The 14,113-nt window shown below is 43.6% G+C and overlaps 1 protein-coding gene across 1 annotated transcript; it reads right to left on the bottom strand.

Annotated features, from left to right (window-relative positions):
- Positions 1-777: 777 nt before the first annotated feature.
- On the bottom strand, positions 778-1,717 carry LOC138288453 (olfactory receptor 8U9-like). Its single transcript, XM_069230007.1, has one exon. It carries the CDS (start codon positions 1,715-1,717, stop codon positions 785-787), a length of 933 nt encoding a protein of 310 aa, XP_069086108.1. The 3' UTR covers positions 778-784.
- Positions 1,718-14,113: the final 12,396 nt, after the last annotated feature.

The raw sequence follows: 14,113 nt of genomic DNA on the forward strand, positions 1-14,113 counted from the left end.
GGCTACAGATAGAAATGGTCATTATTTAACAAGGTCTCACAAAGGGTTATCATATTAGGAATATAATAATAATATAATCATAATAATAATAATAATAATAATAATAATAATAATAATAATAATAATAATAATAATATAATATAAAGCTATTTGAATGATGTTATGTCAATGTGTGATTTCATTATTTTCCTATTCCTGCTTCACTTCTAATACTCCACATGGAAGAGAGGAGGAGTCTTTGATATGTCTTGGGCAAACTTAAATTAAAAAGGCATTAGGGTCTACCTGATGAGTTTACATATACGAACTGTGTACAAATTGTTAGCAAGCTTGCTGTGTGTGACTGGTTGATGAACATGTCACTACAAACTACACTCTACCTCTTCAGAAAATAAAAACTACCCAATCTGCAACCATTGATTCATTTTATATATTTCATTGTATTGCATGTGCATGCCAGTACAATGTCTGGATCTGGTTTTAAATTATCATCAAAGAAGCACTTATGATAGCCTATCATCGAACTACAAAGATGCATTTCTGTCCACTTAATTTCATGCTTGCAAGTAGTTTATCATGTTATCCTGTTTGAGTAGATCCTGATCCAATAGTCACAAATTAATGTAAGAACCATGGTCAATTTAGAATCATTTCCATGTTCACTTAGCAATGAAATGGAAGTCGCTATATTGGCTGAAACAATGATTATTTTTAAGGCAGTGACAACATCCAGGGTACAAGTGCATTTCTTATTGCTAAATTTAAAGAGGAACCAAAGTAGATGTTAGGTACGGTTTATCATCATCAGCTTTGTCAGTGCCTCTTTGACATCCTTGTTTCTCAGGCTGTAAATGAGGGGGTTTAACACAGGCATTATTACTGCATAGAACACTGTTGCCACTCTGTCCTTGGTCATCGTGTGGTTAGACGTGGGCTGGGCATACATGAAGACAAGAGTGCCAAAATATAAGGTAACACAAACAAAGTGTGACACACATGTGCTGAAAGCCTTCCATCTTCCATCTGAGGACTTTATTTTGAGAATGGCTGACACAATGAAAGCATAAGAAATAAGGATGATGAGGAGGCTTATTAAAATCAGGCCACCAGCTGTGCCTAAGAGCACCTTCTCATTCAAGGTAGTATCAGAGCAGGAAATCTTCAAGAGTGGAGGAACATCACAGTGGAAATGTGTGACCTGATTTGACTTGCAGAAGGGTAGGGTGAAAGTGAAGATGGCATTTGTCATTGCATTTATAACAGCTATTGCATATATAAAAATCATAAAGTAAATGCAGGCATTGTTGCTCATGATGGCTGAGTACAGCAATGGATTACAAACAGCTATGTAACGATCATAGGCCATCACAGTCAAGAGGAACACCTCAGTACTTCCCAGGGAAAAAAATATAAACATCTGTGTTACACAACCAGCAAATGAAATTATGTTCCTTTCAGATACAAAGTTGATGAGCATTTTGGGGGTTGTGACTGAGGAATAAAAGACATCAACCAAAGCTAAATTACTGAGAAAGAAGTACATGGGTGTATGAAGGCGGGAAGTCACCTTGATCAACACCATGATCCCTATATTGCCTACCATGCTAATAATATACACCACGAGGAAGAATATGAAAAGTGGAATCTGCAGTACTGGGTCATCTGTAAGTCCTAAGAGGATAAACTCTGTCACCTGGGTCCAGTTTCTTGTGTACATCACTCCAGAATAAGTATCCTTCTAGTAAAGAAAGACAGAAATTGTTCAAGTACAGAGTTGTCAAATATAGTAATAAAGAAACAAGATATTGTGTCTAACGTTAGGAGTTTGGGAATTTAAATTCAAAGATTTCATTTCTTTGTGAAATTTTCGAGTTTGTCATCCATTAACTAATGTATGCATTTTTTAGATCCATTCACCACACAGCCTTTTTCATTGTACATATTTGGGGGCAGATTTAAGAGCCTCTACCGCCTCCTGGCGCCAGATTAGCATCATTTCTTTTATGATAATGTGGCCCAAAGAGGACAAAATCGTTGCTCCAAATTTACAAAGTGCAGCAGTGCATGCACTGGGCCACTTTGTAATCCTTTGTGCTACATTATGCCTGCACAAGGCATAATGTATGCAAAGGGGGCGTTCCCCCATTAGAGAGGCAAAAAATGGCTCAAAGAAATCTAAGAAATTTATTTGCATCATTTTTTTCAGCACTTTTAATGCCTGCTCAAAGAAGGCATTAAATGGAGGCTCCCATTGTATACAGTGGGCCTCAATTGGCTTTCAGGATTAGCGTCAACATTTTTGCAGCTAATCCTGCAAAGCTCTGAACTAACTACCGCCATAGTGCACACTACTTTGGATACAGAATACACATGGTGGTTTTAGGGGGGTGATAACGTGTGCAAGGAAAGTGGCGCTGTACTAGATGTAGCACCACTTTCTTTAAATCAGGCCCTTGGTTTCTTAAAATATAATTCATACATTCCTACAACCACTTATCTATTCATTAATGTGTTTAAATTTTCAACCACATACATATCTGTTTATTAATTGTTGTATCCAAGTATCAGTGATTTCATCTTGTCATCAAGCTATTTGTGCTCTTTTTTAACTTGACCCAAAGACATGAAACTTGACTATTTGGGTCCATCTCTCTCTCTAAAGAAAGTGATATCATTTTACCCAAAAGACACTTTAGAACTGCTGTTCATCCTCTTGTACACTTGCATAGGGATGGTGGCAATGATCTACTTCATGGCCTTGTGGATAACACATTGGCACTCATCAGGGGCATCCTACATGCTGCAGCAAGGGTTTGAAGAAATATGATAATTTAACTCCAGTCCTTATGGAAATCCATGTTCTCCTCTTGCTGGCCTGTGTCTTCTTAAAAACCAGCTGCATCATTTACAAAGCTATAACATTCAACACCCTACTTATCTTGCACATAAGCTTACAATCTCTGGTGGATCTTGGTACAGTTGCACCCAGCACACCATCTATTTGAATGCCAATCTTTTACATGGTGAACACACAGATTTTTGCCTTTACTGTTACTGCTGGCAGTAGAACTCCATGCACTTTACCTGTACTAACCAGTGGTAAAGTACCTATGCTTCCCCTGTCATCGGGATGAAATTGCTATAGCCCTTATTGGCATTTCTATCTCACCTGTAAGTCCCTACAATAGGGTCAAAAGTGTACCCAGGGCCTGTAAGGTAAATTTAATTTGTGGACTTAACCACCCATTGTGCCATCTACTACAGTGACAAGGAAACATGACTGTAGGCCTGCCAAGTGTGGCCTAGCTGTTGCAGTTTTAAAACTGCAAATATGCACTATAAGGCTAATCTTTTTTGACAGGTCAAAACCATACACTTGAATATTTAGAAGTTACCCCTATATAGGCCTATTGCCTATAAGGCAGCGTATATGGCAATTAATAGTAGGACATGTAGAAATGTATTTTAAATTATGCCCCTGCCGTGAAAAAGCATCAGCATCTATTTTAACTGTAGCAAAGCTGGCTGTTGCACAGGAAAACTCTGTGTAACATTATTATATTTAGTTATTCAGATTCCAATCTAATAGTAAATTAGAACTTTGCATGAGTATTAAGCAAAATATACTGTTAGAAAGTTAACTTTTCCCAGCCTAAAGCCTCTTGTGGGAAGATTAGTATGAGCTCCAATTATCACCTGGTTGCTGCTCTCAGGACAGGGACTAAAGGCCTCGGGTGCCTGGAGGTGATATACTTCATTGAGAGGATGGCCTATGAGCTGAGCCCAGGAAGTTAATTAACCTCAAATAGGTCTATCCCTTTACAAGCAGAAATAGCTAACACCCAGTTCCCTACGTTTGTCTCACTAGCAACGCTGGCTCTAATCACAGAGGGCTTTCTTTTTGACATTACAATGTCAATTCCTGCTGAAGTGTCACAACTGGATTGACAGTTCTGCTGGGGTTTTATACAATGCGTGGGGTGCATCCCAAAGGGCAAAAACATGATACAAGGCAATTCCTATGTATCTACTATCTGGTTGCTGATAAACCGGCTTTGTTACACCAGAAGTCTCTATCTGGGTTTCTTGGGGGCACCCATGACTGCTTCAAAATAGATCTTGATTTTGGGAGGATGCTAGGATTGCTTTAGTACAGTGGTTTCCAACCTGTGGCCCACGGAACTCTAGGGGTCCGTGACACATTCCCATGGGGTTCAGTCTTGAGTGCCTACCCAAGCCTTCTCTCGTAATTGAAGGCACTGAAATCAGCTGCTGGATAAGGAAATGCATATCCTCCCTCACAGCACACAAGAGCTGTGAATGACAGTGTGGGGGCAGCAGGGCTAAAATAATATCAGGCCAATCACCATTCATTGATAGGTGCAAGTTGAAGGGTGAGTGACCTGATTTTATTATCTGTGTCCAAGTCATGCTTGGGCCCAGAGCATTTTGACTCCCCTCTTCCCTCTCCATGTCTGGCCACGTGTGTCCTGCATGTAGAAGAGCTGAGTATCTTGTTGTTTTGAGGTGGAACAGCATTCAGAGAGCACAAGGCCTGGGTCAACAGGAAAGTACTTCTCCAGCTCAGGCCTCTCAAAAGAAACACAAGTGTTTTTATATTTGTTACTTCATCTGTGCAGGAGTTTAAAAAACACTGCAGAGTTCTGTGTATATCCAGCAGTTTTCATGCAACAACAAAGGTGCCAAGATAACTCTGGTGATTAATGCACCGGCTGGATAGAGGTCAGGGTTTTGTCTAGTGGCGGTTTTGACTAACCTAAGGTGGTGCAGATGGTTAGTATGCCTCCTGAAAAGAATGTGTACCATGCAGATCAAAGAGTATTATTTTATGTGCATAGCTCAGTGGTGCACTGATTTTGTTACAGAGGTTCTTTTGTTACTGTGCTGTTCATAAATAACACTTGTAATCTAGCACAGTGAGCTATGAACTGCCATCAAATAGCTGCATGTAGCCTGCATGGTACAATTTAAAAAGCTATATTTTTCCTAGTCTTTCATTATTCTGATGCTGTTAAAAAAAGGTTTGTTTGGGTAGAAATACATTCTTATTATTAAAGTCAATGTTAACCATTGTGTATTGTTGTGAATCCTGAGTTTGTGCTCCTCTAGACCAAGCACTCTTAAAAAATGCCGATCAGTATCGATGACATGTGAATCCTACACCATGTAGTTCCCTTTGCCTTATGTAACAATTCCTATACATGGATTTACACACATATGATTCATTTTCTCTGCATGTGTGTGATGTAAAGTGCTCCAACACCCTACACTGGTATGAGAGGTATTATAAAACAAATGTAATACATGTGACAGAGGAGTTGAGGAGAGATGAGAGGCACTTAAGGTTTTACTTTCTTTCCCCACAGCATATTTATGTGAAAAAGCTTTCTGAGATCTTGCGTACCTAAAAAATAAACACCAAAAAAATAATACAGAAATTGCTTGTGAAATGTACAATCTGGCATGAGGATTCAACTTTTCACAATAAAACCCAAATATTGAAAAGTTAGTAGGAGTGGGCAACTCCGTAAAGTGGTTAAAAAAACTCCACTGCGCTATGGGGAGATCTAAGGCAGGCAAAGTTTCCCCGCTGTGCCCATTTGCTTTGCATTTTATATCAAATGCAATGCAGAGTACATTCTCATGTTCAAAATTGCATACGAACGGCACCAGGCGGTTCATATGGGCATGACCATCTTGTTGTTTTTGTACTCTGTTTATGGTGCTGGGCCTTCTTTTTTTCATCCATTGATCATCTTTTCAATACTCCACCCTCCTAATTAATCTGCCTCTCATTTTTATTTATTGTATTAGTGTGTCTTTTTGTCTGTGTATTTTTACATTTGTTTATCATTTTGTCATGCTTTTTGTAAATTTTTGTAGTTTTTGTTTATTTTTCCCTTTACTTCCTTAGTTATTTCTTCCTTCCTTCCTTTTCCTGTTTCTTTTCTTCACCCCACCACCCAGAGCCATGGCAGAAGAGGGCAGTGCTAGCAAACAGGGAAGTAGCAGACCCAGGCCCCCCTGACCAACCAGCAGCAGCTGTCTCCTTTGTGGGTGGCAATGCCCAAGTGTGCAACCCAGGCCCATCGTCTGTGAGGTGGAGGTGGCAGCACTGGCTTTCTACGTGCAGCACCACTTCTCCTCCATGCTGGCAGCAGGTGGAAGGCATGGCAGTGGTCACCCTCTGCAGGAGCATCAGCAGCATGGAGGGTGCACAGGTGTTTTTGGCGCACCACTCAAGTCCAGCGCACCACCCAGCAGCTGACACACTAATGGGTGGATATCATAGCCTGTGAGCAGGACCTGCTTGACATGCTAGGCGTAGAGATTCTGGGGCTCAGTGAATATTAACTATATTATTGTGTTTGTGTTCTACAATGCTATCTTTTTTTCTGACTAGCATGTTGCTCACACTCAAGGTAAGTTGTGTTTAGTTTACATAGAGAATATTAATATGTGATCCAGTTAGAGGTAGGAGGCAGCTCGGCGCTACCCCATCGTATTCATCAGCGCTCACTTTGGCTGATTATTTAAAAAGCCATTGCAAAGCAGGCTCCTCTGCCCTCCGGTCACCATAGTGAATTAGTGATATTAGCGAGTTAGTGTTCTCTGTGACTATCTTTATGTAGCTTGTACAGTCCCAAGCAATTTCATAGTGATATGTTGTTCTAGTATGCATCCATGCATTGCCAAAAAGGGAGGCTGAGTTTGTCCACTAGGGGTGTTGAGAGATGAGAATAGAATCAGAGATCATTCATTGCAATGCATTAGTTAAAAATGTGGATTTTGATAAGGAAATTTGGAATAGGGATTTTAGGGCTAGTATAGCCAACTCAACAATAGTCAATACTAAAACATTAGGCGATGTGATTTAGATAAATGCAACGTAACTGGGTTTGCCTGGTATAATAATTTTGTAGAGAATAACTGTACCACTAATCTAGTTTTTCCTCTTCTTTATTTCTTACATCAGCACCCAAGGGCAAAAAGAGGGGCAGCGATGAGGTGAGTCCGGTAAGAGCTAGGGGTAAAGCACCAACCACCAGCACCTCTGCTGAGGGCTCTCCGCACCCCAGTAAGTCCTATTATTTATTATTAATATTTCCCTAACTTTTACCTCTGACCACTATTATCCAATTTCTTTTTAATTCCTGTTATCCCTGCATTATTGTTTTTTGCTTATTTCTTGTTTTTTTGGTAGCTGACTTTTTTAGTCTATACTAGTCTGAAGATTTTTTCTTCTTTGTTGGTAATCTTTCCCTCTCCCCTATATATCTTGAGGTACTCTAATACCAAGAACAGATTTGTGGTTCTCTACTGTCTACTGTGAAGATTGCAGGCCCAAGTAAGCTAGTATTATTAATAATATTCTCCATGTATGTTTGTTTAGAAGGCTGTCTTTTTCTTGCTGATGCTATAACAGTTAATGAGAAAGTGGCCTTGGTCATGAACTACACCCCAACCCCCAATGTTGTGATATGTACTTCATTTATACCGTTTGCCAGTAGTCCTCATAATAGCGCAGCAAGGCTGGAAGTATGAGGTCCCATTGTATTTGCCAACCAACACCAGGGCCCTCATTACGACCCTGGCGGTCGGTGGTAAAGCGGCGGTAAGACCACAAACAGGCCGGCGGAAAAAATTGAATTATGACCGCGGCGGTTACCGCGGCGGTCATCTGCCACTTCACCATTCCAACCGCCATGGCGGTGATGACCGCTGGGCTGGAGATTTCGGTCTCCAGCCCGGCGGCCGTCACTAGACCGCCAACGGTATCAGGACCCTGCATACCACCATAGATTAGAGGTGATTGGGAACCGCCATGAGAATTCCTTCCCTGGCACTGATAGGGGTCTCCCCCACCCCCACTACCCCCCATGAGTCCTCCCCCCACACCCCCTGCCCCCTGCCACCCCCAAAAGGTGGCACAACCCCCCTCCCCACCCTCACCCCAACATGCACATATACACATATACACACCCCTACATGCACACACCCTCAACATGCACATACATGCACCCCTACACGCACACATACATCACGACAACACATACCCAGACACATACAAACAGACATGCACAACGACCGACCCACACACATTTCCCATACACACAGCACCCCCCCACAAGCATACACGCACTCACACACACCCTCTACAACCTCACACGCATACCCCATGCACGCACACAAAACACTTCACCCCCCACCCCCCTCCCCTAAAGGACGATCAACTTACCTTGTCGGTTGGCCCTCCGGGAGGGGACGGGATCCATGGGGGCAGCTCCGCCACCAGCACACCGTCACCAGAACACCGCCACACCGAATCATGGGACGTGATTCTGTGGGCGGTGTTCTGTTGACGTGGAGGTGGAGGTTGAGCAGCCTCCACTTTCCCGCCGACCACCAGTATGGCTGCTGGCGGCTTTCCGTACGGAAAAGGATAGAGGGCTTCCAGCGGTCATAATACACATCGCGGAAGACCGCCACCACTGGCGGTCTTCAGCACGGCGGTACCTCGGCGGTCTTGCAAAAAGACCACTGAGGTCGTAATGAGGGCCCATATGTCTTTCATTAACCATTATTATTCCTCCCCTTCATTGCACTTCAATGATTCAGACTCATCATCATCATTGTAGGAAAGTAGCCTCTTTCTAGCATGGTTACCCCCACTTTTGGCCTGTTTGTGAGTGTGTGTCAGTGTGTTGTTACTGTGTCACTGGGATCTTGCTAGCCACGACCCCAGTGCTCATAGTTTGTGGCCTAATGTGTATGTCTGTGTAGTGCTTAACTTTGTCACTGAGGCTCTGCTAACCAGAACATCAGTGCTTATGCTCTCTCTGCTTTTAAATTTGTGACTGTAGGCCAGTGACTTCATTTACTAATTTCAATTGGCACACTGGACCCCCCTCTTATAAGTCCCTAGTATATGGTACCTCTGTACCCAGGGCACTGGGGTTCCAGGAGATCCATATGGGCTGCAACATTTTTTTTGCCACCCATAGGGAGCTCAGACAAACCCTTACACAAGACTGCCACTGCAGCCTGCGTGAAATAGTGCACACATTATTTCACAGCCATTTTCACTGCACTTCAGTAACTTATAAGTCACCTATATGTCTAACCTTCACTTGCTGAAAGTTAGGTGCAAAGTTACTAAGTGTGAGGGCACCCTTGCACTAGCAAAGGTGCCCCACATTGTTCATGACCATTTCTCCAGACTTTGTGAGTGCAGGGACACCATTACACACGTGCATTACATATAGGTCAATACCCATATGTAGCTTCACAATGTTAGCTCCGAAAATGGCCATGTAACATGTCTAAGATCATGGAATTGTCCCCCCATTTCAAATCTGGTATTGGGGAGCCAATTCCATACATCCTGGGGGCTCCACCATGGACCGCCAGTACTGCCAAACCAGCTCTCTGAGGCTTGCACTGCAGCTACAGCTGCTGCCACCTCACAGACAGGGTTATGCCCTCCTGGGGTCTGGGCAGCCCAGTCCCAGGAAGGCAGAACAAAGCATTTCCTCTGAGAGCAGGGTGTTACATCCTCTCCCTTTGGAAATAGGTGTTACTGGCTGGGGAGGGGTAGCCTCCCCTAGCCTCTGGATATGCTTTGAAGGGCACAGATGGTTCCCTCTTTGCATAAAGAAGTCTACACCAGTCCAGGGACCCCTTCTTCCCTGCTCTGGTGTTAAACTGGACAAAGGAAAGGGGTGTGACCACTCCCCTCTCCATCACCACCCCAGTGGTGGTGCCCAGAGCTCCTCCAGTGTGTCCCAGACTTCAGCCATCTTGCTTTGCAAGGTGTGGGGGCACTCTGGAGGGCTCTGAGTGGCCAGTGCCAGCAGGTGACATCAGTGACCCCTCCTGATAGGTCCATTCCTGATACGGTAGCCAGTCCCCCTTTCAGGGCTATTTAGGATCTCTCCTGTGGGTTCTCTTCAGATTCTGCTTGCAAGTTTCCTTCAGGAATCCTCTGCAACAACTTCAGACTCTTCTGGCCTCGGATCAACCATAGCCTGCTCCAAGAAATGCTGTAACTGCAACAAAGTGTCTACAAGAGACATTTTTCTTCAGCAACCTCAGCTCCAAGTCAGCAACTGCAACAGTTTCCACGGTGTGCATGCTCTGAGGACTCCCTCTCTTCATCCTGCACCAGAAGGACCGAAGAAATCTCCCCGTGGAGTGACATAGTCACTCCCCTGCTCCAAGCAGGCACCTTCAAAGGTGACGACCAGTACCCTGGGACTCCATGTCACATCGACAAGCCTGCTCCTAAAGACACAGAGGGTAGACACCACCAACATAGACTGGCCTGAGGTCCTGCTGACACAATTTGGAGGAGGTAAGACCTTGCCTTCCACAAGAGCGATGGTACTCCTGTGTACTGCATCTTCTTCACCTCCTGAGGCCCCTGTGCACTCTTTGAAAAATTCCTTCATGCACAGCCTGCGCCAGGTCCCCAACACTCTTTCCTGTGATGCTCAACTCACTGAGTTGTTCTCCAGCAGATTAGGACCTTGTTTTGTTGTGCTGCATCAACTGCGTTTTGCACCTCCTTTGAACCTGGGTCCTGCGGCTCCTGGGGGTTCTGGCTGGCACCCTGAGGGCTCTCTAAAGTTCTGAGAGCGCCCTTTCCTCCTCACACTGAGTTGAGGACCCCACATCCCCCCTTGGTCCATCCAGCACCATTTTGACACAAAATGCACTTTTGTTGTAGCCAAGGCTTGTTGGTGCCTTCCAACAAGAAGTGTTGTCTGCAACAATCTTCATGCCGTGGGACATCTTTTGCATCATGCAGGAACCCAATGGAATCTTCCTAGGGTGCATTTCTGCAGTCTTCGACTAACCAGGGACTCTTCTTTTGCACCTTCTTTTGGGTTGGCAGGGGCTCCTGTCCTTCCTGGAACTTCTTTTGACTTCTAGACTTAGTCCCCTTCCTTTGCAGGTGTTCAGGTCCAATAATCCAGCAGTTGTTCTTTGTAGACTTGGTTGGCTGCTGCAAAATCCCCAAAACGAGGTGTAGCGTGTCCTAAGGAAACTTGCAGTACTTTACTCCTGCTTTTCTGGGCTCTGGGGAAGGGTAATTTACTTACCTTTATTGTATTCTTACTCTCCCAGTGATTCTGCACACACTACAGTTGTCTAGGGGGGAATTTGTGATTCACGTTCCCATTTCTTGGTATATCGTTTGTTTTGCCCCTAGACCTATTTTCCTCCCATTGCATTCATTAGGATTTCCTACTGTTTGCATTGTTCTATGACTATTGACTTGTCTAATTTTGGTGTCTAGTGTATATATTGTGTATAATACTTACCTCCAAAAGGAGTATTGTCTCTAAGATATTTTTGGTACTCTGTCATCCAAATAAATACCTTTATTTTTGGTAATACTGAGTATTGACTTTACTTGTGTATAAGTACTGTGTAACTATAAGTGGTATTGCATGAGCTTTGGATGTCTCCTAGTTCAGCCTACGCTGTTCTGCTATTGCTACCTCTATCAGCCTAAGCTGCTAGAACACTACTACATTTCACTAATAAGGGATAACTGGCCCTGGTATAAGGTGTAAGTACCCATGGTACCCACTACAAACCAGGCCAGCCTCCTACATTGGTGGTGCAGCAGTTTGATAAGTACTTGCAATTGCTTTGCCACTTTGTTACCCGTGCTTTTCACAAGAAAAGCTTGCTGCAATACTTAGAGCATATATAATATATACCTAGAAACAATTTTCAAAGTTTCTTAAAAGTTCTTTAAACTTTGCAAAAGTTTTTACAAAGTTCTGAAAAGTTTTCTTCTTTTCTCTAAAAAGTTAGCTCTGTTATTCTACTATCTTTTTACTCACTTTCCTAAACTTTTTTCCTTCAATATGTCCTCTGTAGAAGCCACCCCTAGTGCTGTCAAGACTACCTATGACAATTTAAACTATAAAAGCTTGAAGAGGCTCTGCATTGAAAGAAATTTAGGGATTGGGAAGAACCCCAATAAGGAGTACCTCTTAAATCTCCTCCTTCAGGATGACCAGGGAATCAGCATTGAGGAAGAGGTAGAGGATGACTCCAACCAGGAAAGCTCAGAGGAGCAAGATGACAATCCAGGGGAGGGTCCTTCCACAGACCTATCTGTCAACAAGCCCCCTAGTATAACTGGTAGTGGGAAGGGTTCACACACAGGTAGGGCTCCCTTCACCCCTAGAGGCCAGGTCACTAGAGTGGCCCCTGTGACAACATCAGGACAGTGCACGCTCTACGGGAGACAAAAATGCAAAATCCCAGTCTTTATGCAAGAGCATAATTCATGCATTGTGTTTATATGCACTATGTTAACCTTTTGCATTGGAGAGTTTAACCTTGAAAAGCACTATTAATGATGTTTGCAATAACTGTTCATTTGCAAGGTATTGCTGCAGGCTTACTGAGTGTGTTAGGGTGTGGTACCTTTCTAGGACCTTCTAGAAGCTTTCCCTACAGCATGACTGGGTGTGGTTTGTGGGCTGGGCTTAACTCTATATAAGGGAGCCAGCCCAGCTCCACGTGCTCACTATTCAGAGGTCCCGGTGCAGAGCAGCAGCAACTTCCTGAGCTCCTGTTCCGGAGGCCTACCTTGATATTCAAGGCCTGCCCTTGTTATATTGGTGATCCTTGAGCAGGGCGGTAAGGAGGAGGTCGGGCCAGGCCCCGACCCCCGTTCTTAAAGACATTCGAGTTTTGGGCCTAGTTATGAAACTCTCTGTGTGCGTGAGTGTGATTTCAGGGCATTTGCATATTCTTGTTCGAATCGGCAGAGTTCGCGATTCATTTCTAACATGTAAACATTGGCATTCAGATTGGCAACAGTGTGCCCGATAATTTCTTGGCATTTGCATATTCTTGTTCGAATCGGCAGTGTGCATGATTCATTTCTAACATGTAAACCTTGGCATTCAGATCGGCAACAGTGTGCGTAATCATTTCATGGCATTTGCATATTTTGTTCGAATCAGCAGAGTGCACGATTCATTTCTAACATGTAAACCTTGGCATTCAGATCGGCAACAGTGTGCGCGATCATTTCATGGCATTTGCATATTCTTGTTCGAATCGGAAGAGTGCGCGATTCATTTCTAACATGTAAACCTTGGCATTAAGATCGGCAACAGTGTGCGTGGTAATTTCATGGCATTTGCATATTCTTGTTCAAATCGGCAGAGTGCGCTATTCATTTCTAACATGTAAACCTTGGCATTCAGATCGGCAACAGTGTGCGCGATCATTTCATGGCATTTGCATAGTCTTGTTCGAATCGGCAGAGTGTGCGATTCAACCCTGGCACAAAACACTTGGCTTTTAGATCGGCAGTGTGCGCGATCATTTCATGACCTTGAAAACTTTGGTGTGCCGTGTTTGTTGAGGTGCACACATTTATCCTGAGCTTTTGGATTTCTTTGAAACGCTTAATTGAAAGTGCGACATTCTTTGTGCATATTAAGTTCCTAATGCAGTTCCTGTTGTTTCCAGGGAATGTTCAGATAGCCTTTGTTCTCATGTAAAATCACAATGTTTATTCTGAAACAATATTGATGAAGGTTCTTGTATTCTAGACAGTATGTGATATTTCCTGCAAAGCTCATATGAAACATTGTATTAACCCATTCTTGATTTTTTCCGGGTACCTAGATTTCTTGAGGTCTAGTTATAGTCATTTCTTAGGTTATCCATGATTACACTATAAGAACTCTTAGAACCATAGTCTATTGAAAGTCAATGTGATTATATCTTGACATTGTGTTGTTTAACCTCTTGCCTCCTATAGGTTTCCTTCCCAGCTGTTCCCTACCTAATCCCCTTTTCCCCCACTTGGACTCTCCCAGGCTCTGTGGTATATCTATCGGGGGAAACGTCCTCTACGCCGACTCTTTAATAAGGGGGTTTAGGTTTTGGGGTGGGGTTGGGGGGGCAGGGTGTTTTAGGCTTTGGGGTGGGGTTGGGGGGTGGGGCGTTTTAGGTTTTGGGGTGGAGGTGGGGGGTTGGGGGTTTTAGGTTTGGGGGAGGGGTTTGGGGGTGGGCGTTTTAGGTTTTGGGGTGGGGGGTTGGGGTTTTA

The sequence above is a fragment of the Pleurodeles waltl genome, chromosome 4_1 (assembly GCF_031143425.1).
Source record: "Pleurodeles waltl isolate 20211129_DDA chromosome 4_1, aPleWal1.hap1.20221129, whole genome shotgun sequence".
Classification (NCBI taxonomy): domain Eukaryota; kingdom Metazoa; phylum Chordata; class Amphibia; order Caudata; family Salamandridae; genus Pleurodeles; species Pleurodeles waltl.